At 50.5% G+C, this 26,843-nt stretch overlaps 1 protein-coding gene across 2 annotated transcripts in view; it reads right to left on the bottom strand.

The window, feature by feature from the left end:
- Positions 1 to 14,048: 14,048 nt before the first annotated feature.
- Positions 14,049 to 26,843, bottom strand: part of HLF (HLF, PAR bZIP transcription factor) — a 30,861-nt gene continuing 18,066 nt past the window's right edge. The window contains exons 3-4 of one of the 2 annotated variants that reach the window (XM_026046723.1): positions 17,238 to 17,458; positions 14,049 to 14,291 (exon numbers count right to left, since the gene is read on the bottom strand). In XM_026046723.1, the coding sequence (XP_025902508.1) occupies positions 14,076 to 14,291; positions 17,238 to 17,458 (437 nt within the window). In that variant the 3' untranslated portion in view covers positions 14,049 to 14,075. Of the gene's footprint in view, positions 14,295 to 17,237; positions 17,459 to 26,843 lie in introns of both variants that reach the window. The other variant, XM_026046722.1, reaches the window with a different exon arrangement.

Genomic DNA, 26,843 nt, shown 5'->3' on the forward strand with positions numbered 1-26,843 from the left:
TCCCCTGCCGTGGCCAGGGAGCCCTGAGGGATTCCCGGGGCTGGGAGCTGCAGGGATTCACTTCCCAACTGAACGGCTGAGCAACACAGAGTGACTGCAACCCATGGCCCTGGGGACGGGGAGCCTGACGCAGACGGGATGCAGTAGCAGAGCAAGGGGCAGCGCCAGTGTCTGGGTGTGGGGTCGGGAGAGACCCTTGTCCTTGGATGGTTAAGATCAAATTGCTGCAAGTGCTGCTGGCGGGTGGGTGCTGGGGCCGCTCTGGGTCCAGGCCGTGTGATCCCAACAACACTTCTCACCACCTAGCCCTCTGGACCACTCCGAGAGCCAGTTCCCATCCCAGCTTCACTTGTTACCTTCCAGCCTCCACTTTCATGGAAATCCAGGAATGATCTCCCACCAGCTCTGCAATGTCTGCCCCTTCGGAGCTGTGCTGCGATGCCCTGTGCAGCACATGGATGGTTTCCCCCTTGCAGGACACGGTGCTCCTAGGCACACTCTGAACCATGGACGGAGCCAGCCCTGGCGCAGAGGCTCCTGGTGGGGCCCTGAGCATCGTTCCCAGGGGGAAGCCCAGCAGCCTTGCAAGGGTGAAGGCTCCGTGTCCCGACCCTGCTGCCAAATAGCACCGGACAGGGCAGCGAGGGGCCAGGACAGGGCTGCGAGCGGGAGTTGGTGCAAGCCCTGCAGCCAGGCAGGGTTCCCCTGGGGCTCCCGCGGCTCTCCCACATCAATGCGACTGGATGGCTCCGGGCACATGAGCCGCTGTATCCGGAGCTGAGCCTGAAGCTGCGCCCAAACCCGCTGCAATAACCGAGCTAACGAGAGCCGCTGTCAACACGTCTGCAGCTCGCCGGCCGGGGCGGCGAGAGGGCACCCGCATCGCGGCGGCGGCACAAAGGCACCCGCGACGAGGAGGAGGAGGCGAAACCTGTTCCACTGACCTTGCTCCATCGGCGGCGCGGGCGGCTCGGGAGGCTTCAAGGGCAGCGGGGCAGCGTCGAGGGGCCGCAGGGCCGGGGCGTCATCGCGGGGACGCGGGTGCTCGCGGGTACCGGGGCAGGCGCTGCCTCCCGGCTCGCTGGGCACAGCGCAGCCTCCCGGGGCAGCCTCGCTCCACCCCGCACCGCCTAATAAAGCCTTCGCCGCTCCCGGCCCTCCTTTGCCACTGACTCATCAGCTGAGCCAGCCCAATCCCCTACCTGCCCCGCGCCTCCATTTTCTGACCTACAAACCGGCCTCCGGCCCCGCTCTTGCATAAGGCGCCGGGCGCTGGAGCGGGGCTGAGGGCGCGCGGACCAGCCGTGGGCTCCGTAGGGTGACCAGCCCCGTTGCCTCTGCTCAAGGAGGTCTCGTCCTCATGGAGGGGACAGCGGGCGGCCACGTGTCCTCTGGGCTGCAGCCTCCGCCTCCTGGCACCCCGGCTGCCTCTGCACCCCGAACCCCGGTGTTGGAGAGCAGGGCAGGGATGGGGGCAGCGGTGCCTCCGCCGGGCTCAGCCGCCCCGGCTGTCCGGGAGCATCCCCATCGCGTCCTGCCTCCCTCGATTCCCCTGCCAGCTCTTCCTCCGCTGCTTCCTCATCCCACCCCAGCAAGAGTCTCTCCAATTGCTTTCAGAAGACCTGGGGTGGCTGAGATGTGCAAGGCCGGGCCCTCTCCCCAGTGTCACACGTGCAAGGATGCGCATCCTCACAACAGGTCCCGGGGAGCGCGTGACAACACCGGGTCCCCACACTGCAGGCCGAGGATCCTGGGGGATCCAGTCACACTGGGGGTGTCCTGGTACCCCAGCAACCCTGCTGGCATCTCCCCATCCTCCCTCCTTACCATTCCTTGGGGAAAGCCGGGCTGCTTCGGCACGGGAGCACACGGCACATAGGGATGTGGGAGCCCAGGATGGGTTGGGCTTTGCTGGGCTGGGATGAAGCAAGGAGGCACCCGTGGCAGGACATAGGCTGAGCTGAGGGGCAAACACAGAGCTGCCCTCTGAGCACCGCCGCGCCAGGCCCTGCAGAGCAGGCACAGGTGATACAACCACATCGAGGATCCAACGGCACCATCCCAGGCATTACTGCCCCGAGTGCAGCCCGATGGCATGGTGCCCACTCCTGGGCTGGCCGGGATGTGCTGGAAAGCCCAGCTCAGCTCCCCGCAAATGGAGCTCACGGGGATATTTTTTGACATCATGGGCAGCATCCAACCCTTGGGTTTGTACATGAGTTTTTGCCCAGCCTGGAGCCTGCAGAGTTAAATCCCTGTGGAGTTTCCCTGCACGGGCTCGGTGGATCAGCAGTGCACATGCCAGGGGCAGGCAGGGTGCTCCAAGGAGCGCATCCATTTCACTCCTTGTGCCTGCAAAGCCTGCGTCTTAGTGACTCCTCGCCCAACACAGCACCCGGTGCCCCGATTTCCCAGGCCGTTGCCCGCGCCGCCTGGCCTCATCCTGCTCAGTTGCAGGCGCTTCCCGGGCACGGCAGCTCGCCAAGGGTCGCTCGCTGCCGTGGCCCTGCCGGCTGCAGCCGGCCTCATCCCGGCGGGGACACGGCTCCCGGCACACGGAGCAGCCCCGGCCGCCCGCGGGCAGCGCAGCCCGGCCGGGCTCCTCGGGGCGCCCGTGGGCCAGCCGAGCCCTCTGCGCGGTTCCGACCCGCTGACGCACGGCCCCCAGGGGACCGGTGCCCGCTGGCACCGCGCCGCCCGCCCGCGGCTCCTGGTGCATTGTTCCAGAGGAGGAAGGAGGGGAAAACCTGGGCACCGAGTGCCTGCTGTGCTCCAGCTTCCTCCGAGACCCTGGGGGAGACCAGGGTGTCCTCCGAGACACCGAGGGGCCGCGCTCCAGCCCCCGTGTCCGTGCCCACCGCGAGCACCGGCCATGCCCGGCTGCACCAGGGTGACCTGCGGCTGCTTGGCACCCAGCTCTGCTCCCTCCCTGGTCGCCCGGCTGGGCACCGGTAGCCTCGGGCATCGCCGGCTCTGGCGGCGAGGACGGGTTGGAGCCCCCGGCAGGCGGCCGGACCCGCCGCGGCAGCTCCCGCCACCCACGGTTCTGCCCTAACCCGGTGTCTATTACAAGCACTGGTTTTCAGCAGGCCTCCTCCCTGCCCGGCTTTGCCCCACTTTGCCAGAGAGGAACGGGATGGGGCTGGGATGGTTGGAGCGGGAAGCGTGGGGGGGCCCTGCACTCCGAGCAGCGGCTCTCGCTGCCCTGCGCGGCCCCAAGAGACCGTAAAGAGGCAGCTCTCGGGACACGGGCCGCCCGCTCCACCAGCTTGCTCCCGGCTGCGCTGGGCAGCACGGAGCGCCGCGGCTCCAAAGGTGTCATTAGGCCCGTGCCTGTTTTTCCAAGCCAACTGGTTGTGTGGGTTCGGCGGCGCTGATGAAATCGCGGGTGGCTGGAGCGAGAACAAGCGCTCCCTGCGGCTGGCGAGCGCCACGCGCGAGCAGGGGCAAACTGGTGGGATGCCCTTCCCGGGAAGGCCCAAGGAGAGCCGGGATGGGGCTGCTCAGCCATAGATGGCCCTGGACGTGCCTCTGGGCTGCCTTAGCTGCCCGTTCCCCGCATCCTGCCTTGGTTTCCGTTCTGGAATGGAGAGCGGCCACGGCTGAAGGTGCCCCCTTGCTCGCAGCCGCACGTGGGCTCCTTTTCCCGGCACCAGGAGCTGGTTTTTCTTACGGGCACCGCGTGTTTTTACGGGCATCCCATCCAATGCCCCCTGTGCCCGCAGGAAGCGACGCAGTCAAAACAGCGCTGCTGATTGCGCTTATCGCTGTCTCCTTCACAGTGGGCAAACAGGGCAGCCCTCCCGAACGGGCTCCCGGCGGGAACGGCCCCCGGCGCTGCCGCCCGGCCCGCCTGCCCTCTTAGCCACTGCCCCCGTGCCCGCCCCGCACGCGGTGCAGGGTGAGCAGCCCCGTCTGGCCGCCAAGGGCAGCCCGAGCGAGCAGCGGGTGCTGCCGCCGGCGCGAGGGAAGGTGGCGGCGCGTCCGTCTGTCCCTCCGTCCGTCCATCTGTCCCCGCAGCACCCGGCGTTGGGCAACGTGGGCCCGCCGGTGACACCGGGCGGCTGCGGGTGGGGGAAGCAGTTTCGGTCGGGCTGGCGCGGGCGCACACCGGTCATTAGCTGCGCCCTGAGCTGCTAAGTGGAGGAAGTCTGTGATTAGGAGACACCTCCAGCCGGGCCGGGGCGGGGGGCGGGTGGCGGCGGCTTCCATCGCCCGTGGAAAAGGGTACAGAAAATGGGCAACGGGCTGCACACGTGGGATCGGGAGGGTTGCCCGTGGGTCAGCAAACACGGGGCAAGTCCCCACAAGGGGTTTGGGGCGCAGGACAGAGCCAGGGCTGCACATGGGACAGGGCACTTGGTGTTTTGCAGCTCGGTGCAGGGCTGAGCTGTGGGGTTTGGGTCCAACTTTCAGTTGGCTTTGAAGAAACCTCATGGACGTGGGAGGTCGTGTCAAAACGTGGCCACCGGCGCATTTCAGGGGAGCGGAGCTGTCACCCTGCAGCTGGCAGGGAAATCCCTGGCTCCGCTCCCCGGAGGTGCATTTTGTTGTGGTTTAGCAAGGCAATTTCCCATTTGCAGCTGCACCAGCATCTGTCCCGGGGGCAAATGCATGGCAGTGATGGATGCTGTGAACAAGGCTCCAAGGGGTGAGCTGGAGCGAGCACCGAATTTCTGAGCAGGCTTCATCATTTGGGCAGTTCCCTTGTGGGCTGCCCATGAGCAGGGAGCTCCATGACCACAGGACGTGGCTGGGAGAGCTTCCTTCTGCAGATATTTCTGCCGTGTTGCACCAGGAATCGTGTCCATCTACGGTGCAAGACAAACCCTGGGTGGCCGGGCATGGGAGCCCAGCAGCGGCGCTGGGCGCACACGGACATCTCGGATACGGAGCTTCTCCACTGGCCCATCTTCCCACAGATCCAGGCCCCTGTGGGAAAAGGGGCTGAGCTGCAGCCCAAGCCTCGCACCGACACGGCTGGTGACTTGGTGGCGGGCGGCGCTGGCCGTGGCGGTGCTGGCCGGGTCGGCGCAGGCGAGCACCGCTGACTCAGCTGCACGGGGACCTGCTTGAACGTTATCGCCGGTGCCGAGCGGTTCGTGCCCTGCCGGCTGGCACGGAAACGGCGCGCGAGATTAGCCCGCAGCGGCGGCCAGGTTCTTCCTGGAGGTGCCGCGCGCTGGTGGGAAACGCTCGCTCCGTGGCGGTGGCCGGAGCACGCGGCGCTGCCCTGGTGACTCTTTGCAAACACGGAGGCTTCCCGGGAACTGGGGCGTTGGGGATGTTTGCGCGGGTGGAACGCGGCCCCTCGCTGCGCCGGCCGCGCGGGGTTATCCAGCAGTGCCGGGGCTGGCCCTTCAGGCTGAATCAGTGCCATGGGAAAGCACCGTGCTGTTTGGTAGCTCCACGAACATGTTGGGCAGCTGCTCTTCTTGGCTTCACTTCCAGTGCTGTTTAATGAGTGTGGGCCCAGATTTGGGGAGCGGTGCCGGGGGACCCCTCGGCATGGCTGAGCTCCACCTGCACATGGAGCTGCCGGGTCGGGAGCCGGGCCGGGAGGTGACCGGGACACGCTGGGGACCCCAGCCTGTCTCTCTGCCTGCAGCTCCTCAGCCCCACGTTGATTGCTCCTCTGCCCTGCAGAGGGGCAGCTTCAACGGCTGCTTGCTGGGAAGGGGTGGACAGCTACGAAGCCCTCATTAAGTTAATTACCCCCATAGCACGTTGAACCTGTAAGGAGCGGAGGCTAAAAGCCCATCGCTAGACAGATGTTGCTGCTGTGAGCTCTGTTTGGCTCCCAGGACCCTGTGCCAGGTGGGAGCATCTCCCCTCCGCCTTGGGGATACCCTGGTCTCTGCAGGTTGCTCCGGTGCTCAAGGACTGCTGAGATTTTTGTTTTTTCCCCCTACCTGGGGGTGTTTGGTTTGGAGGAGGGTGCTGCTGGGGCCCGGTGCAGCTCGACCCTTGGGGTCAATGTCCATGTCCTGAGTCTTCATGTAGACACCAAAGAGCTGAGAGACGGGGCACCATGCGGCTCTGACACCCGTCCTGGGAGGTGCTCGAGCACTGGTGAGGCCTTGCCCTGTTTTTCCCTCCCAGACTGGGGGTGTTTGGAGCGCTTTTCAACTTGTTGTGGCCTCTCCTGCATGAGGGAGGCCTCGAGCCCCGGCTGCCCTGCAAGGAGGGGCTGCGCTCCTGCATCCCACACGGCTGCCTCTGGCGGCAGCGCATCCCGCCCTGCCGCGGTCGCACGGCGCCTTCCTCCCTGCTGGGCACTGTGTGACAGTGTCACCCACGGCACCGACGCCCGTGTCCCCAGGGGCACCTTGGCCGTGATGCCATGTGGAGGTGGCCCCAGCCTGATCCCTGTGCTGGCAACAAAGGGATGGAGCCGGAGCAGATCTCACATCTGAGCCAGTAGGGCTGCTGTTTCCCCTTCCAGCTCTGCTCATGAAAGAACCCAGGCTGGTGAGCAGACAGGACAGAACCCATCCCAAGAGGAACCTTCCGCAAGGCACAACCCTGGAGCGGCCGGGCGCTGGGACGGGCCCGGCAGCCCCAGCTCCGGGGGCTGGTGCCCACATGCGCGTGGTGTCTGCCGTGTGTTGGTGCTGTGGGGTGGAAGGAGGCTATTCCGGCAGGAAAATCCATGCAGTGGGTGCAGGGACAGCCACACGGCCCTGCCTCGGGGCAGCAATTCCTCCTCCCTGTTCTTCCAGGGCCGCTCTGAGAGGAGCAGCAGCTGCCAAGGCTTTCCAAGCGCGGGAGGCAGCGGCCAGGCCGCGTTCCAGCCCGTGGCGTTTCCTGTAGTGCCATCTAAAGGCAAATGTTCGCATCTGCTTTGGTCAGCGGGACGTGACCTGTACGATGTTTGCGGACATATTTCCATTAGTCTGTGTTTGAAATGGCAATTGCAGCAGAGGGCAAGTGGAGGGACTGCTTTTTCCCCAATAAAGGAGGATTTCCAGCATCCTCTGCTCAGAGGTTCCCACATTCCTGCCTCAAGCAATTTCCACTTTCCCAACTCTCTATGTGGCTCCTTTTGCAGATGATATTAATGCAGTCACTTTGAAACTGAATTGAATACCTGGACTCTCTGGGCAGTGGGTTGGAAACCTCGGAAGGGCTGGGGCTCAAGAGCGGGAACAGGACCAGCAAAGCCCTCGAAAATGCCAAATCCCATTGCAAATACCACGAAGGAGAGGGGCAGATGGAGGCACGTGGCCAGCTCGTGCGGGCTTTGCGCTGCTGCCAAAAGCGGTGAACCAGTTTTGGGGGCTGTGCGTGGAAGTGCGAGGGTTTTACGATCCTTTTTACATCAGCTTTTAGCAATAAACTGCCTTTGTGTAGTTGAGTTTGGAATGAGCCAAGTGAAGGAGTATGAAAGAAATAAAATAGTAAAACGTGAAGCTCTGTGCTGTGTGGGACTATCACGGATGGTGGAGCGGGACCTTGGCTGGGAGGTTCATGCTCCAGCACTGCTGTTTCCTCCTTTATCAGGAAAAAGCTGCGAGTTCAAGGCAGTGTCTCCTCCTTTCCTCTCCCTTGGGGGCAGCCGAGCTTTGGCTCTGTGCTGAGCTGCTTTGCTCCCCCTGGACGGCCTTTCCCATGGACGAGCTTGTAATTAAACAGGCCAGTACAGCTTGTGTGCTTTGCGCCCCTTCCTTGCTGAGCGGGAGCAGGACAGGGCGCGCTGCTCGGCGGCCGCGGGGCTCAGGGCGGGCTGCGGCCCGGCGCCTTCCCGCGTGCAGCCCGGGAACGGGCGACGGGCCCGCGCGCCCACCCCTTCAGCCCCGCCCCCACCCTTCAGCCCCGCCTCCAGCCCCTGAAGCCCCGCCCACCAGCTGCTGAAGTTCCCGCCCACCAGTTTATGAAGCCACGCCCACTGCCCTTTTCAATCCCGCCCACCAATCCTTGAAGCAAAGCCCACCACAGGCAGACCCGCCCACCAATCATTGTAGCCACGCCCACCACGGACATCCCCGCCCACCATCCCCGAAGCCCCACCCTCCAGCCCCTGTAGCCCCGCCCACCAACCCCTGCAGTCCCGCCCACGCGATTTTCCGAGAAAATGCCCTGCTCTGATTGGCTGCTCGCGGTCTCGCGAGACGAGGGAGCGGCGCGCCTTCGCGCTTTAAAGGCCGCCGCGAGCGCGCCGCGCTCTGTCTGCGGGGCCGCGCTGCCGGGGTCGGTTGTGCCCGGCCGCTCCTCCGAGGGTCCCGCCGGTGAGTGGGGCCTTCGTGCCGCCCGCGGGGCGCCTGTGGCGCGCGGGGCGTCCGGCGGGCGCCTGGTTCCCCGGGGCTGCCTCGCGAGCCCGCTCGGGCGGCGCGGGGTCCCGGCGAGGCCGTGGCGGGCTCGGGCTGCTGGGCCGGGGACTGGCCCGCCTGGCCGTGCTCGTCTCTCAGATGCGGAATTCTTGACTGAAAACAATTGTGAGAACGATCCAGGAAATCTTCGGTGAATCAAAGGATTTGCTTTTGTTTGTGAGTTAAAATTCCCCAAAATTCCCCCCCCCAAAGCTGGGGACCTGTCCCGATCGCACTCCTACAGTAAGGACTGAAAATTCAGGAAGAAACAGAAGCCGAGGGGTTTTTAGGAAAGCCTTTTTCCTCATGGGAAGCAAGAAGACACGTGGGAGACTTAACTGGCTTAAGAGGCTTTTTCCTCACATCCTTTACAAGGTGCAAAATGGCTCTTTGATGTTAATCATGTGAAATATCTCACGGGCAATATTGGGAAGGCAGCTAAGGGATGTATCTTAGGATTTATAAGTTATGTTGGTGTGAGGGGGTATCATTGGTGCTACAACTTTTTTTTTTTCTTCAGAAATTCTGTTTTAATGCTGTTAAAACGCAGTTAGGTTCCTATGTTCCTTCCTTATGTTCTTAGATGAAATTTCAGTAAATTAATTGGTAGTGAACAATGATTATAGTGCTCATGTCTGTAAAGCTGTGGACGGAGCCTTATTTTACCTGCAGCTGACTAAAATAATGCTTTTTATGTTGATTATCTGTTCAGTTTTTAAGGGTGCCTTGCCCAGCCCTTTGTTCAGGATGTAGGTGGTGGCAGTGATTATAACTTGCACCCTTCTCCTTTTTGTCTTCCCAGGTAAAGCAGTTGCCAGTGACACTTGCTGGGGAAGCAGCCTGTCTCGGGCTGCTGCCTGGTGCTTTGCTGTGTCGCAGAGCCCTGTGAGATCCCACATCCAATGGCCCTTTGCAGTCACCTGAGCCTGATTCCAGTTCCTTCACATCTCCCAGCTGACATAATGGGCTTGGATGTTTCTCATAGTGTTTTCATCTGATTATGTCCCATGAATCTCACCAGGTTGTGGGACCGAAACAAGAGGCAGGACAAAGCTGCTCCTTTGCTGAGCACCTGCTTGTCCTGTGCATGTTTGGAGACAACAGCCAGATGAGCTGGTCCATCACCAGGGACAAGCGGTGGTGCCTGGGTTGTCATCCTTGCCCTTTTTGAAGACTGGAGTGATATTAGTGCTCTTCCCGTCCTCAGGGGAACATAATAAATATAAGAATATATTTTATGCAGAGACTACAGTAAATGTCACCTCCACTCTGAATGCATCTTTTTCTATAAAATTGAATACAAACTGTACACTATGTACCATGCTTACCTGTCATCTCTAAATGCGTTTTAATGCATATCTGTGCATTGATAGAGAAAGAGGAAGAGCATTGTCTGCATAATGCCCAATGTAAACAATGTAGCCATTTAGTACATAGCAGAAACAGCTCTTCATAGTCCCTTTTTTTATGAATCTAGACCAAGTGCTCTGTGCTTCTGCAAACAGAATATTTCCAGTGTTTACACTATACACCGTTACCATGTATAATGTGTCTGAGTTTGAAGTTGCATTTACTAAGCTTAGTCATATGTTGAATAAAATTAAACTGTCTTATGTAATATAATTATATATATCATAATACCTGTTACAATTACATAATTGTACACTACAGAGGAGAAGGGGCTCTGCTGCAGTTAGCTGCCACAGCACTAAAGGCCCAGGGGAGAGATTTGTCCCCAGGAACACGGTCTCCTGGCCTTAATGTCCCCTTCTCTGTCACCCCCGGCCCCAAGCGCCAAGCAAGCACAATGCTGAGAGAAGAAAAATTTTAAAGTTTATTAAACATTAAGAGAACAAAAAAAAAAAAAAAAAAAGAAAGAAAAAGGGCTGAACAGCATACAGGATGCAATTCATTTCATGTCATACATTTAATTTGATCTTATTTATTAAACTCATATTGAAACAGATGCTGTCCTGTGGTGTTGCCAGAAATACAATGGTTGATCACTTGTAAGTTTTAATATATAGATTTTTTTTCTTTACATAAACAACAAAATAAAAATTCTCTGCACATCTCATGTAAATCACATGCAAAAATAGTCAAAGAAGTCAAAACAAGGGCTATTGCCACCTGATAGAGGCAAGAGATTCCAATGGTTGCCTTTAGGGGGAGAGGAGGAGAGGGCTTCACCTAACTCGGGCCCCCTTGCAGCCTCCACAGGGCTATATGACCTGCACATACATACACAGGTATAGGCTCAAGCTGTCCTCAGCTCAGCCCTGGGCTCATGCTCCATCTTCCCTTTGGAATTTCTCGCCTCTGTGGATTTGAGCCGCCAGGCCCCGTGGGGCCTGCTCACCCTGCAGCACAAAGGAAAAACTTAAAAATAGATTCCCCCTCCTGCCGCACAAAGTGCTAGGAGTCACCAACATCTCACATTCATTGTACTTTTAGAGGGCTTTTCTTTAAAGAAAAAAAATATATGTTTCAGAAAAAAAGGCATTTTACCAATGCTTACCATTTAATTGAAGTCAGCAAATTACTTCGAGATACTATTAAATCATTCTGCAAATATATATATTTCTATTTTTTTTATAAAATTATACTTTGATAGACCTATGAGCTCCTTTACGAGCAACAAAGCCATCAGAGCCCTGATGATCCCAGCTAAACTGTCCTTACGAACCAAAAACAAGACAAATATATAAATATTTTTAAACTGTTATTCTGGGGAGACACCCTGACTGGAAAACCTGATTTTTCTCATGTCATATCCCACACGTTTCTCACCTATTTTGTTTTATTTTTAACCAAGGGTGAGCTTTCCAGCTGCACTAGGGTACCCACCTTTCATAGAATCATAGAATGCTTAAGGTTGGAAGGGACCTCAGAGGTCATCTAGTCCAACCCCCTTTCCCAATGGGAAAGGCGAGTCCTGCTCCATGGATCATTGGACCCCCCCAATCCCTGCCCTATATTGACCAACACCTCTCTTGCCAGGAACAAAATCACCCTCTCTCATTTTTTCCAGCTGCCTCGTATGCTTTAATGACCACGTTGTGGTGCCAACACAACCCACCTTTGGGTCTGGTTATTTCCGTACCAGCTAAGGATGTCACACCCGCAGTTTCTGCCCTTCAAGCGTCACCCCAAGAATAATGACAGCGTTGGCCAAGACAACGTTGGGGCAATTTGCTGTGGTGCTGCTGAAAGTGTGTCCAGGTGCGTGACTGAGCCCTGCCCCTGGCACAAACCTATGCCAAAGGAAAGGGAGAAGAAAGGTGTCTTTCCTCGTGGCTATAGCAGATAAACAGACTCGTATCAAACGCTTTCAGCCTCCTTTCTCTACCCTTGCATCCAGTGGCTTATACTGACCTTTAGAAAATAACTTGCTACACAAGAAAACTTGGCTGCAGCACGTGGAAATTCCATGCACTGAATAAATGGTCCACAGGCAAGTACTGCACGTTACAGGGCACTGACAAGTCAGGTACGTTTGAGGAAAAATACTGCAAAAAAATGCCATTGATGCAAGGATGTCTGTAATGCTGAACAAACCATTGAGTCCACTGTAACAATCTCCTCAAGCATGGTTCATGATTTAATGGAATGAACAACCTTAAAAAAACCGTGAAGACGACGTGTAGCACCTTATTTTCCTCACACGATAATAAAAGTATGCAGTACATACAACCTATTTACTTAAAAACAACATGAAAAATCAGCTGGAAACAAATTCTAGCAGCAGCAGATTGCAAATGAATGTGAGTTTTTTTGTACTATATATTGTTTTTCTGCCTTTATAAAATATTATATTGTCCAATCAGGAGTTGATTAAAATGTATTGTGCTTTATCCCTAATAAACAGATTATTTTCTCATGGAAAATAATAAGGTTTCTCTTTCCTTGCAATATGGAACGCCCTGAAAGCCCTATTACTTCCATAAAAATTTAATTCCAAGCACAAAGCATCCCAATGTGCCAGTGGCAGGCTTAAAATATTAAAGATTTAAAAAAAAAAAAAAAATCCCAAGCATTTCCTCTCTGTACAATATTGGAGAATATATATCTTTGCTATATATTTTAAACATGGAATAGCTTTTTCTTTTTGCTATATATAATATATGTCTTTCAAAATACATTTGTCAGTATTTGTACTTGAAAAATACTGTACAAAACAAACATACTATAATTAATCTGTATAAACTTTATACATTTTATAATATCTATTCTTTTGGTCTATAGTAAACACTTAGATTGATTGGATTAACCACAGTATATGACAACACCATCCCCTTCTGAAATACACCAGTGTCTCTTACATTCATGTTTCAGAAGTCCACTTTATAATAGAACATACGTGTTCAAAAGCAAATAGAGAGATTAAAACATAGTAAGTTCAGAACCATCAGTTCATGTCATACTGAAAACAACGATCACTAGGAAAGATGGGCTTCGCAAACCAGTGACTTCCTCTAACTGAATAAGAGTGATTTTCCAACAGCAAGATATAATCCACAGAAAATATATTACAAAACATGGGAAGGAACAACTGAATTTGGGTATTCGTTTCATTTTTAAATCACAAAACGGAACTCAAAGAAACGCGAAACTAACTGAAAACATAAAAAGCTCCTCTGATTTCAACAGCGGATCTGATGTGATGCTATTAATTTTGTCCTCGTTTCAACTAATTATCCTGCTCCGTACACATGCGCTCCCTGCAGCAGGGACACAACAAGCATGCTCACATGAACGTGTCCTTGACGCCTTAAGGGTTTTTTTTTTTTTTCTGTTAAAGACATTAAAACTCCTGTTGGGGAGGGGAACCATCCTACATCCACTAGGAACACCCGGGCAGCATGCGTGCTAGCGAACAACGGGATTATTGCTTCAGGTGCAGACAGTGCAAGATACACACTCTGTGGTCTATCAAGAGTACTCGGGGGGGTCTGTGGAAAGAAAAGGAACCTTAAGAGCTAGAGATAAGCCATGACGGGATCTATAATGAGGAGAGCTAACTCAGTCTAACAGCACTTTAAATCGGAGACAATTATCACCAAAACTTAAAATACAACAAAAGCAATCTATAAATTAATATTTCTGCAGTGTAGTACTAAATTATTATTTGTGCACTTGATTAGCATGTTAACTTTTCTGATTAGACATACTTAAACAATAGCTTGTTACTCTTGAAAAAACTGAGATCTACTTTTTTTCCTTTTTTCTTTTTTTTTTCCTTTTTTTTTTTTTTTTTTTTTTTTTTTTATAACTTATACTGGGATCTTTCCAAGTAAATCAGGAGGATGGATCTGGTTACAATAACATAAAAACCCTAATTCTGAAGCAGCACTGAAAAAAATATATATATAATAAAAAGCTTACTATGGCGGTTCTCAACAGTCCAGGTAAAAATGTGGCACCCTTTGAAGAGGGCTTCATAAAAATGGGAAGTGCTGAGATGCGTGCGCAGACACAGACACCCACACGTACCCACGAGCACACGCCCACATACACGCACGCGTGAACACGCGTGTGCACGGACGCAGGCACACGCATAGCGCAAACAATGACAACAACAACAAAAATAAAGTCAGTTTTGTTTCTGCTTCTGGTAAAGTGCTGAAGACAGAAAGGTTGGTTTGGGTGTGGTGCTATCAAACAGGAAACACATTGTCCATCTAGTCAAATGCCAACCTGCAACAAAAAAAAAAAAAAGAAAAAAGAAAAAAAGAAAAAAAGAAAAAATCTCTTCCCGCCTCAAATTTACAGGGGGCCATGTCGAGCCTCGTACTTTGCCAGCACGTTCTTGCACTTGCCCAGCTCTTTCCGCAGGTCGGCCACCTCTTGGCGGAGGGCCGAGTTCTCCTTCTCCAGGAAGGAGGCGCGGATGGCGATCTGGTTCTCCTTGAGGCGCCGGGCGTCCCTCGAGCGCTTCGCGGCCATGTTGTTCTTTCTGCGCCTTGCCCAGTATTTGTCATCCTGCTCATTAAACACAGAAAGCAGCAGACAGAGTATTAGACTTCAGCACACGGAGCAGCCTCTCGCCGCGTGGTTTGCTCGCGTGCACCACGCTGAACCCCATGGGCTTTGGGCTTACGCGGCAGGAGGCATCGAGCGAGCAGCGAGGGCTGCCCGCGCTTCTCTCAAAACCTTCCCTCTCACCCTCTGGATGGGATTCCTCCAAGGAGGAGCACGTCCCAGTGGGTGGGCTCTGCTCGCAGCCTCCCTGACCTAGCTAGCGCACCCACCTTCGCGTGCGGCGGCTCGTGTGCTGCCCAGCACTAACGAGCTGTGCGCTGGCTTTCCTCTTCAGCACGGCCCTGCACACTTGCCTCGCCAGCCTGATCTATTCCGGTTGTTGGGATCACCCCCATTCCCATCTCCCTGTTTTCCATCTCTTCCCCCTTTGTCCAAAGATTTTTTCCACAGAGCCCCACAGGACTCGCTTTGCCCTCTAGAGCAGCAAGTCAATGGAAGAGGATTTCTTGGCACTACTTGACAGCTGGATCAGGAACAGCAAAACAAGCGCTTGACAGAGAAAGGTATCTCTCCCCTCTGAGGTTCCGTAACTCCTTCCCAAAGCCTTATGCCTGAAGATCTGCCTCTGAGAGCTCACCTTTGCTGTATCTGTGCACCAAAGGCTGCAAGGCACTTTATACTTCCACCTGATTTTGCCCGTTTCCAAATAGTCTCCTTCAACACCACAGCAGCTTCAGTGCTGCTTTGATCTAAGCTAAACTGAACCATGTTTTAACAATTAGCAGCAATCGTGTGAGAACCATGCAGAAGCCGTTAAAAAAAGTAGAATTTGGTCCTCTGCAGAACAAGGCTGATGCAGCCCCCACTCAGAATCATCCCGTCTATTTTCTCGCATTTCCTTATGCTCCGAGCTTGGCTTGGCACCATTTCCTGGGTGAGAGATGTGGGACATCTGCTCCTGGGCTGCACCGGACAGCCAAATGCTCCACCGCTCATCTGTCCATCCATAGAGCACCTGGCCTTGCTGACGCTGCTGCTCTGCACCTCCTGCCACAACGGGGGAAGGAGGGTAAACCAGCAGCTGGAAGCATTTGGTGCCTGGTTTGCATTAGTTTAGCTTAATAAGGTGTGCAAAAATAATGACTTGGATCCAGTGTGTCTCTACGCTGCCTTTCACCTGTGCTTAGATGGGATCCTCGGAGAAATCCTCTTTAAAAACAAGCATGCAACAAAACACTATGACCCAAATCTTGTTTATAATTTCCCATCTCATTCCACTCCATAAAAATCAGCTTTACGGCAATTTATTAGTGTGCCACCTAGGCTTCATCCATCTTTATTTTAACAAATTGCTATAGCAAATCTCTTAATCCAGGCCTGAAAGAGGTAAGGCTGGCATTTCAGAATCACATGCAACCCAGAGACGATTGACCGGCCTAATCTGCTTACCCTCCCCCGGGACTCAACAGCCACTCCACATGCCAGGACAGAAGCACCCTTGGGTCAAGCACTTACAAGACAGTCAAGGGCAACTGCTGTGATCACCTCAGAGAAATGAGGGACCCTGAACTTCTAGTTCCATCTTAGACTGAGCACCTACAGACACTGATGGTCGCCACCTGTGATATGAAATAGTCCAAGGGCATCTTTGCCCAAGTTCACACCTTGGAGATAGCACAAAACCACCTCACTCTACCTTTCCTTATACCTGAGTAGCTGTTTCAATATCTCTCTTTACACAGACTTCTGTATGTTGCAGTATCGGTGATGCAGCATCTCCAGTAATGGAATTTGCCTGGGATAGAAAATGAAGTGGTGCAGATGTATCTTCTTGAACAAAGATTACGGGCATTACAGTCAAAGGAGAAGTAGTAGATCACCTCAATAATACTGAAATTGCCATTTCTGAGCTTTTAGTTTGGATGATGTTATCCTTAGACATAAAAATAGCAAACAGCATCAACGTCTTTTCCTAACGCTATCAAACTGGTGTAAACACATGGCATCCCAGGCTCTTTGGGTGCAGAGCCAGAGATTCCCACTGATTCCAACAGGACTTTCAGTCTGTGCCTTGAGGGGGCAGCAGCAACTGCAGAATGAAATTCTGCATGGACAACCTCTGATGAAATATTCCTCTCGGAAACCGCATCCCAGGAAGCGGATTTTGCAAATAAAGACAATTTCCACAGTTATCTGATTGAGTAAATCAGCTCATCAATTAGTTCTGTCATCCTCTAAGAATTTTGCTCCTCACATCTTAAAGAGTGAAAAGCATAAAGGATGGTGCAGTTTTGTGTGACTGCATTACATTTTAAATACTGCCTTAAAACACATTTCTTGGCAGAGTGTTTTCAACGTTTCCTTCCTAAGTGTCTGCTTAATGACATACAATCCCTGCTGCAGATATTCTACCAGGTAGAGATGCCCATTTTTTCCACAATTAAGACTCTTTCACCTAGATTCGTTTAATGCAGTGTTTCCCTTAGTTACTAAAAGCAGAGCTAAAAGCTTTCTACATGAGATACAAAATACTTCACGGTCCTTATCAGGGACCTGCCCGGACTACACCCTCTACGAGAGGGATCCTTCCTAGGACAGTTTACAATCTATGCCGATGAGACAGACGGGGTGGAGGAAAAGGAAACATGATCAGACTGTTTCATAAGTGGCAAATATAGGACAAAGTGAGCTTGTGACCTGGGTCACGCAGGAAGTTTCTGGCATACAAGGGAAATTAATATTGATCTCATGAATTTCAGCTGCTGCCTGTCTCAAAAAGGACATATGCCCCTCAGTCATTCTTGAAGCTGCTCTAGTTTAATTCTGCATCAGAGTTTGTTTGGTAGATTTTGATGAGAAAACAGATTCAGGCTCCAAACCTACAGCTCAGAAAATAACCGTGATAGAGACAGCCTATGAATAACCTGGTCACCAGTTCCAATTTACCTTCAGGTCATCTGGAATGAAGACTTTGCGAGCTTTCTTAATCATTGGCTGTGGCTTCAGCTCTTCCTCAGAGAATTTGCGCTTACGAGGGTCAAACATCTCCTGGCCAGGAATACTGGAAAGAGCAAGATCCGCTGGGTCAGGTTCATAGCCAACAGGAACTTGGATAGTCTCCGGATCAATAGGGCTTGGTGTGTTCCGGTTTGCTGGCAAGATCTGACCTACAAAAATAAAAGAAAAAGACAAATAGCATCACTGAATATATACATTTTAGAGTCCCTCTAAATTTTTAGAGGCGATTATTTATTATGCTCCATATAACTTTGTTAGCTAGTTTTATTAAGTATTACAATGGACGTTTTGTAGGGTGCATAGTTAGATCCAGACGTGCTCATGCCCTTCGATTCAGAACAAGCTTCTAATTCTGATTACTAGTTTGAATGCTCATCTTAACATCATTGAATCCAGCGCCGAGTTTCACCAGAGAGCAGGCAGATGACCTATCACTCCAAACTGCAGCATATTTTAAAGATCATATCAGAAACAAAAGTGTTGTCTCTTGACACTGATTTATCCATTACACTATAATCCTTCCCATATTTCTCAAACAGATTTTCATATACATCTTCAAGGTTATCTTCAACACAGGATCACACAATGTCTAATGTTTAAAATATGACAATATTTCATGAAAATGTAATGTCAAGCTTTCCTGAAACACTTTATTAAGGAGGATGCTACAAGTTTTCCATGAAATCCTACTGGTTATGTTCTAAAAGGCATTGAAAGAAGCTAGCAGCATGAAAGGTTGCAACGACTACTTAAAGATACTCTGCAAAAAATGTAAGAGCACATACATACATATACTTATGTATGTATATGCCACATGGCTCCTCTCTGGTATATAAAAGCTACCTGCAAGGAGCCTATCAACAGAAAATAATCATTTCCCTCCCTCCACTTATCCTTTTTAATCTTAGATTCATCTTTCAAGATTCCAATTTTACATCATTAACTTGAGCACCATTCCTCTTAAAAAAACAAGACAAAAGATTCTCAAAAATAGGACCCTAAAGTTAGGTATGTAAACACGGTCTATCCCTAGGGGTAGCATTTTCAAAAGTTTTCATATGCCTTAGAAATAAAAAGTATCACAGACTTCAGTACAAGGACTTGTGATTGAAGTAATTGTTTTTTTTCTGGTAATTTTGGCTATTAGCTAACTCCTATGACTTTGGGATATGCTGGCTTTTATAACAACTTCACAAACATCCTGTGACTTCATAATATTTCCTTATTTGTGCTTTTTTTCTGTAATATCCGTGGTGTAAAATGGCAATCTTTAAATGTCATTTCTAATTCCAAATCAAGGTCGGTGTTAACAATGTAATTTTATTTTAATCTAACAGATAGCAGCATTATTGGAACCACACAGAAACTGCACTTGGGAATTGCGCTGCACAAACCAGGGCTTACTAACGGCAAGCTCGTCTTTTGTAACACCTATTTTAAAACAGCCCTGATAAAAATCAGTTTCAGGAAAGGGGAGCGAGGGCCTGGGAGGAGAAACCAGGAGGATCAAAGTTACGCGATTAAAATATATTCACATCTATATGAAAGAGACCGAGCGAGGGGAAGGACTGTGGTTTACCCTCATTGTACCAGCAGCAGAGCGCTTCCTCTTCTGCCTCAGGAGGTGGCACGCTGCTGCCAAGACCTTGGAGCTCTGAACTAGACATTTCCTGTTGTGCTTCATTAATAAAATGGGAACCAGCAGCCGGCGCGGTCCCAGCCAGAGCGGGGCAAGGACCAGGCGGCCCTCCCGGCGCGCGGGGCCAAACGCATCGGGAGGAAGAGGCTACGGGAAGGAGCGCGGAGCGCTGGGCTTTCGGTTTCTGCATGCAAGGTTTCCACAGATCTTTTTCTTTTTGCAGCTAATCCTTGGTGATGACTGATTATATCATGTCTTTAAAACACTTTCCATGTCTTTAAAAGTGGAGAGGGAAAAAAAAAACCCAATAACAAAAAAAAAACCCTCCCCCCCATATGCACTATAACCCCGACTATTAACTGTTTTCAAGCCAGCCAAGAGGCTCAGTAAACCAAGGCATTTCTGCGGCCCTGCTTTAAAAGAATGGCTAATCTCATTTCAAATATATGGGCTGGCAAAAAACAGGCTTATTTAAAGGATTAAATGCAGGAGAGCTTCCTTTGATGTTAGCGCAGACATGTTCTAATACAGACAAATATATAGACGCACACATAACCAGATCTTGCAAATTCAGGACTACAGATAAAAGCGAAACAAGAGTCCATGTCTGAACACTTTTACAGTATTGCTAGTGAACCTGCAGGCTATTTCTAAAAGTCAAGTCGACTGTGAAACCTGCAGCTGACTTAGATTGCCCTAACCAAAAAAAGCCTGTATTTAAATCTCGCTGGATTTCTAGATATATAGTATCAGTTCACCTTACCATTTATCTCTGATGTTAACTGTTGTTACAGTTATATACGCCCAGGAATCATTGGCCTCAAAAAATGTTGCAGTTTCCCATCAGTAAAGGGCAAAAAGATCCTTTTAAGCAAGGGAGACTGAGGTATTAAATCTTGCGGTATTGTACAACAGCAAAATAAGGAAAAAAAAAAAAAAAAAAAAAGGACTTTAGAGGAATGAATTCATTTCCCAGGGCCCTGCAGGCAGAGCTGAAGACCCCAGGACTTTCAGTTCTTCCTCCTTTCTGACAAGCCTCTCTGAGTCAGAGCAGACCTTTTGTACACTTAACATGGAAGGCAATTTAAAGATAATGAAGCAGAGAGACCCATCTCCGAGGCAGGCAGCCATAAGAATCGATGCTAGTCGAGATCCTGTTCCTTTCTCCCTGCAGAAATCTCCCTTTCCCTGTTCTAGAAGCACTAACTGATCTGGCCTGGTCCTACAGTAAACATCAGGCGGCCCACGGGCCAATGCAAAGCCCACTTCGGGGCTAAGGCTCTTCCCTCTGGGAAAAAAAAGAAAGTAAAAATGAAAGAAAAAACACATGCTGCTAAACCCAATCATCCAGAAGCCAACAGCTCATCATGCCATAGGATTTTCATACGCTCACCGCACAAGGACACCCCTACCTATACTAGCTAACTTGCCTCTCCACCTAGCTACACTACTGTAAGCAATCAGAAACTTCCCCAAGAACAGCACTAATAAGAGTACTTAAAACCAGAAGCAAAACAAAACACACACACACACACAAAAATCCCCAAGCATTTCCTTGTCCAGCATTTTATATTAAGCAACTGCTGGCACTTAGTATCTTCTAATTTATTCCATCCAGTTTTGCCAAGACACAAGCCAGGCTCTGCCTGCGTTGGCTCCGCGGCCGCAGGGTCCCGCAGGCTGTGCCCCCAGGGCGGCAGTGGGGCTGCGGCTTCGCCTCGCGCCGCTCTCCAGGCTGCTCTCCCCCACGCGCGCGGCGCTTTAGCTGCGCGTTTGTTCTGCTACGTTTGTTCAGGGGGTTATTTTTGTGCACTAAATTCCTCGCAATCAGAGGCGGGTCAAATAAGAGCAGCAATCTGAATGTCATGTGCCTCGCAGCCGACTAATCCGCACATCGGCGGGCTCCCCAGCTGTCACAATGTCCACGGAAAGAGCGGGTCCGCAGCGACGGGCCGAGCAGGCAGCCTCCAGCGCCAGGCGCCGAGGCCAGGTGAACGCGCAGCCTCACGCTGCCCGCCATCGCCGTCAGATTCCTTTTTGCCATCTCCGTTTTACTTAAACACTCCATGCTCACAAGAGCGGCCACGTTTTCACAGAAGTGGCTGTTGGGCTGTTTAATGTGCTTAACTTTGTTCTCAGTGAGAGCTGAACGATCGCCGAGTGCTTTGGAAAGGATTTGGCCCCTCTGTTGAAGTCGCTTAAAGAAGAGCTCTGGAGCGCTGAGCGGGTTGGGAGGCGCAGCTGCCGAGCCCAACCGTGGCGGCGGCAAGCTGGGAACAACGCTTAATGGAAACTTCCCCTCACACCACCCTCACGACGCGCCTCAACCGCGGCCTGCCGAGACCACAGCCGTGTCAACATCGGCCTTTTGTCTGGACACAGTCCCATTTGGAGGGCTCCACTGAAGCAACAGTGGATATGCCAGGACAGACAGAGGCTCCAGGTGTCTCCTGGCAGAGGAATCAGCAGCTTTTGACAACTCCAACAGTTAGGGCAGCCCCAGAGTCTTCCCTTCATGAATCTTCTTCGTGTTGTGCTGGCAGAACGTAGCAATAGCAGAAGACTTTCCAGAAAGGACTTCAAAGCCATTTGGCTGTTCTAGTCCTTTCAGGCCTTCTCCTTCCAGCAGAGACTGCCAGTGAGGAAGTCAAATGTAATGGCTATATTTTGAGCGCAGTTCTTTATTCACAGAGAAATGGACCGAGGCCATCCACTCGTGTCATCTAGGTCACCACACAGCTGGTAAAACACAGCACAACTGCCAGCCACATTAATTAAAATGCACAAGTAGAGCAGTATTTTTACATACCTAAAGAAGTAAAACACAGATCGGGTACTGAGGGGTCTCGGTCACACTACCCTAGCTCTTAATTTCCCCCTTCTTCAAACATCCGACCTACCAGCTGTGCCCAGGAGAATTAGGAGGGAAATAACCTCTTCAAGCACACCACTTGACAGGCTTTTTATTTGTATTGCAAGAGATCCCCGATGAATTATGTAGAACTCAGTTTTGAGTCATTCGGCTCCCATAAAAACACGCCTGATTTTCCACACTTCCACACTTTTCATCAGTTCAACAGCTGGCTGCAAAACAGTGACCAGGAAGAAAAAAGAACTGGAGGTGGCAATGTTCTAATCAAAATACTATTTTTTGTTTGTTTTTACAGCTCTATCTTTTTTAAAAAAATATATGTTGAGGTAAAGGAAAAAGTTTATTAGCAGCCTAGAGGAAATACACATTTGCCTGTAGTTTTTCTTATTGTACATTTGGGTATGTCTCTTATGGTGTGGTGGTGCTGAATTGACACACGATCCTCGCCCAGAGTTGCTCTAGAAAACCCTAGGGCTCTGCCGATACATTTTCCAAATCTTTTCCTTTGGCAGTTGGCCACCTATTTGGGATAGTTCTCTTGCTCCAAATCACAGACTGTCCTGGACTAATCTGGGATCTATTTTTGCATTAACTCTTTCAGCCTCTAGGTAATGCATCTCAAACACGCAACACGAGTATGCAGAAGTCAAGAGAGGCAAAAGTCCCTAAAGGTATAGAAATAAAAGCAAGACCTGGAAGCCACCATTTATCTAAGAACATCATCTCATCAGGTCACAATTCCCAAATTACAAAATATACCACACTTAACCTTCATATCTAATTTTCCTACTGTTAGGATGTCAATGTCTTCTTGAAATCAAAATATTTACATGGATTATTGCGACTATCATCTGCACTAGCACTGATGCAAATGCCAATATTTGCTGTATGATCTTGCAGCCCTCACAGGGCAGGACAGAGCCAACCGCGCTCCGCCTGGGGTGAGGATGCTCCTTCACCCTGGGCTGTAATTACACAATCAATTACTAGAGGGGCTTTAATTTTCCTCTGAAGCAATGGGAGATGAGTGTACTTTAACCATGTTCTAACACAGCAAGGCCATTCCTATACTGCTTATCTGACACAAAATGGATTCTGCCACTTGCAGAAAATGGGACAACAGCATTTTCTGAGGAGACATCTCAAGCAACCAGTGCAACCAGAACAGATTCAAGGCTTCTAACACACACACTAAAACACTGGCACATAGAAATGTTTTCAAGGCATGCACTTTTAAAAGATATCAACATTGTTTATGAATTTTGTGCATTTAATTATAGAAGAATTGCCATTTCCCCTCTCAGCATTGTGTGCCTCCCGCTCTGGGCCTCTGCAGTATTATTACATGCAGCACTGGGAGCCTTATTAAGATTGTCTGACACTTCCCATAAGAGGATGCTGCCTTCAGTTCCTTAGACCTTTGCCAAATATCAGCCATTCTGTTTGGATTTGTAGGCGCCAATTCATGTTTCTGCCAAAATGGTTCCACAGCTTCCTGAAAAAGGCTCAGCAAAAAAATACTTTCTTTTGAACCTGTTAAAAGTTTCTGGCAAGCTTTTCACTGAAACGAGCTCATGGCCTATGCATTGGAACAGAGGGCAGCTCCTGGATCAGATGTGCAGTTCCCGTTCGCTTGCCTTCCTTACATCTCTCTGCTGTGTGCATGCTAGGGCAGAAAGAGACAATTTAAGTGAAGAGGAATAAAAACCGAGAAGGGTGAAGGAAGTGGAAAGGGCAATAATGAGGGAGGCTGAGAGCCAAAGAGGAGAGGCTAGGGAAAAGCCATAGGGAAGGAGGCTGCAAAGATGGAGATGAGAACATCACGTGGGAGAGCGCACTCCTGAAGGGAGCAGGGCAGGGGTCCGTGCCCGCTGGGGCACCCAGAGCCCCGGGTTCCCGGAGGCCGCAGATCTGCTGCCGGCAGGGAACAGCGAGGCCCGTGGGCAAAGCGCCCCGTGCCCCTCAGCTGAGGGTAAGGGTGAGTTGTCACCCCCGCCTGCAGCTCCGTGCACGTGGAAGGGCTCCGGGAGCTGCTGTCAGCTCCGCTCCTGCTCATTTCCAGCGTGCATGTCACAGGGGTGGCACATGAGAAAATCCAGGTTGTCTTCTCTCATTTTGTGTTTCAAAAAAAGGAAATTTCACAAGAACTTTTTTAATAAAACATGGTTATACTTGCAGTTATCTTCAGTCTTTTGATCACATACTGTATATTTCCTTAGATGCTTTCCTCATCCAAGATTCACTCATTTGCTCCATTTTGATTTATCCTAATGAATCCCATCCATTATTTGCCACAAATGATTCCAACCTCATTTAGAGGCAGACTTTGTAGCTTTTTGAGAGTTCCCTCACAAAACTAGCAGTTTTTCCCTACAGGACTCCCAGGAAAGACAGGATTATTTTCTCTTTGCAAATGAAGAGTTCATGCAATTAAAGACTCCACCACAAAGCACACAAGGTGGGGGGATGCTCTCCCAACTTGCACATGTGGGGCCTTAGTTTCAGCACTTGCAGGCTTTGGAGGGCTCAGCTTGGCAGCTTCTGGATTTGGTTAGCATAGTGTGCCCTTAACATGCCATGCCAGTAACATCCTGCCCTTCAAAAGCAAAGAGCAGATAAATGGGAGTGACCAATTTAACTCAGCGACAAGCTGCTGGGAGCAAAGCTTCAGTAAAATTTAGGTCTATTGGAATTAATACACATTTCACTGGATGTCATTGGTGAAGCAGAGCTTGGTGATAGCCTTTGCCTTATCTGGCTATGGTTCTCTAGTTGGCAACCCTCAAATCGTGAGGTTTCTCAGAAAGCACAATTCTTCTTTCCTTTCTGAAAAGAAAGGCCCCACAGATGCATTTTGGAGCATCAGAAACTGATAAACTATCAGGAACCTGTTCTAAAGGGCTCAATAGGTTCATTTTTCTCTTTCCTTTGACTGTTACATACTCAGCCTTAATGACCCAGCCCTCAAAGAGCAGCCTTCAGCTGAACCCCTGCTGTAGATAACAGCCTCATATGGCATCCACAAATATCCCCTCACACGGAATACCGCTTTCCAAACAAAGGCAGCGCTTGTCCTCAAGTCGCACTGGTGTCGCTGCCAACACGCTCTGCAAGGCTCCAGACCGAGTTCCTCTCGCATTGTTCCGTTTATTTGGCTAACGAAGGCTCAGGACAGCACGCTCCCACGCAGCGAACAGGTCTTGCAAAGCCACCGGGTAAGCCCGAGAGCATGTGCCACCCATGACTCACGTATCTATTACCCAGGCTGGGCACCCAAGCCCATCTCGCTGGGTGTGGAACCAAAAGGCAGCACGGGGAGATTGCGAGTGGCCTGGAAAAGCCGCACGAGGCAGCGACGTGTCCTCTACGTCCCAATCAGTGACTAATGGCAGCCGGGGTAGCGCGACAGCAGATGCCACCAGCTGCTCTCTGAAGAGAAAGGGGTCGCTGGGCAGCGCTGCAGGACGCTGCCCGTCCAGCCTTGCCCGTCACCCGCACTGCGCGCACATCTCAACTACCCCGTGCGCTCCCTTTCAGGTTACACCTTTTTCCACTAAAACCAAGGCTCTTGTTAGGTGACGGAACCGAACTGCTGCTTTACAGAGAGCGATTTGGATAAAATGATCACACTGTAAAACACAGACATGCCAGGATGAGGACACGCTGTTCCTATGATCTTCCAAGGGAGACTTCCTGCATTTTTTTTCCCAAGATCCTTGTGTATGTTTAAGATGTATGTTTTAAAAAAAGTCCCAAAATTCATATTTGGTTTGTTAGAATCCAGTAATGAGAGCAGCCCAATTTCCTACTAGGTACTAGTTTTATGTTCAGTAAGCAAAGGGGAAGAAAACCCCACATGTATGTGGGGCTGATATCTTTCTCCTTCTCTATCAATACATTTATATTTACCTAAAAGAAAACAAATGCATCAACTGCAGTGTAGTCTGAAAAACGGGTCAGAGCAGGAAACATGTAACTGAGGCTTAGGGAAAATTCCAGGAGAATGGGCTGTTCTATACAGAAATTACCAGCAGGCCCATAACTACTTATTTACGACTGCTGTATAATGCAGGTTTTCGTAGTATGCGAGACAGAAATAGGCAGGTTCAAAAAGCAAATCTGGTTAAAAAAAGATGACACTGAACACTGGGGAATACATTGTCTCAGAAATTCACTTCCAAATGAAAGATAGTCATTTAGCACAAGAAATGGTGAAAACTGCCATGTTTGGTTTCAGAAACCAGTGTCTGACAGGATTCTCGCATCTAAGTTGTAGACACAGTTCAACAAAAAAATAAATAGTAAAGCAAACGAAATTCTCAGGGAAAAAGAAATACATACCAAAATCATTTTAAGTAGCAATAAAAAAGTGAAGATTGAATATTTCCTGAAAAAAATACTGGAATTCCAATAATTATTTTCCATGTTACAACCTGCTCTGAGATCTGCCCATAGCCCTGAATTGAGACCCTGAGCAACTTGGCCTTCTATTGCCCATCAGAGATACAAATAAATAAAGTCTGAGGTTAATCTTGATGCCAAAGCAAACTGGGATTTGCCTTATTAATTCACTGCTTACAGGCGCTTTCAAACATACGCGTCTGCATCTAATAAATATACATAAATACAGAAAGTGTTCACTGAAAACTATCACTCAAAGGTGTAAGCCAATGGGAGCCATATTTTCACTAACGGTATTTTTAATATAGTACTTTTCTCCCAGTAACCATAGCTACAAATTTCAAAATTAGTCGCCAACCCAGATGTATCAAATAACTTGCAAACAATGTCTTGGCACCGAAACATTTCTTTAAGAGAGCCCCATCTCCCCGCTTTAAACCCAGAGAATTTCATGCAGTTCTGTGCCCGCCAGCAAACAAAGCCCCTGGTGGGGCCGTCCTTGGCACTTCCTCCTAACAAGCTCAATACAAATCTCCTTCCAAACAAGGTGTTTTCCTGCTCTCATTGGCAACGATCACTGCTATGAAACGCCATCCTTTAGGGTTCTTTCGGGACAAGCAGA

The sequence above is a fragment of the Nothoprocta perdicaria genome, unplaced genomic scaffold, assembly GCF_003342845.1.
Source record: "Nothoprocta perdicaria isolate Ctin4 unplaced genomic scaffold, notPer1 scaffold_46, whole genome shotgun sequence".
Lineage (NCBI taxonomy): Eukaryota > Metazoa > Chordata > Aves > Tinamiformes > Tinamidae > Nothoprocta > Nothoprocta perdicaria.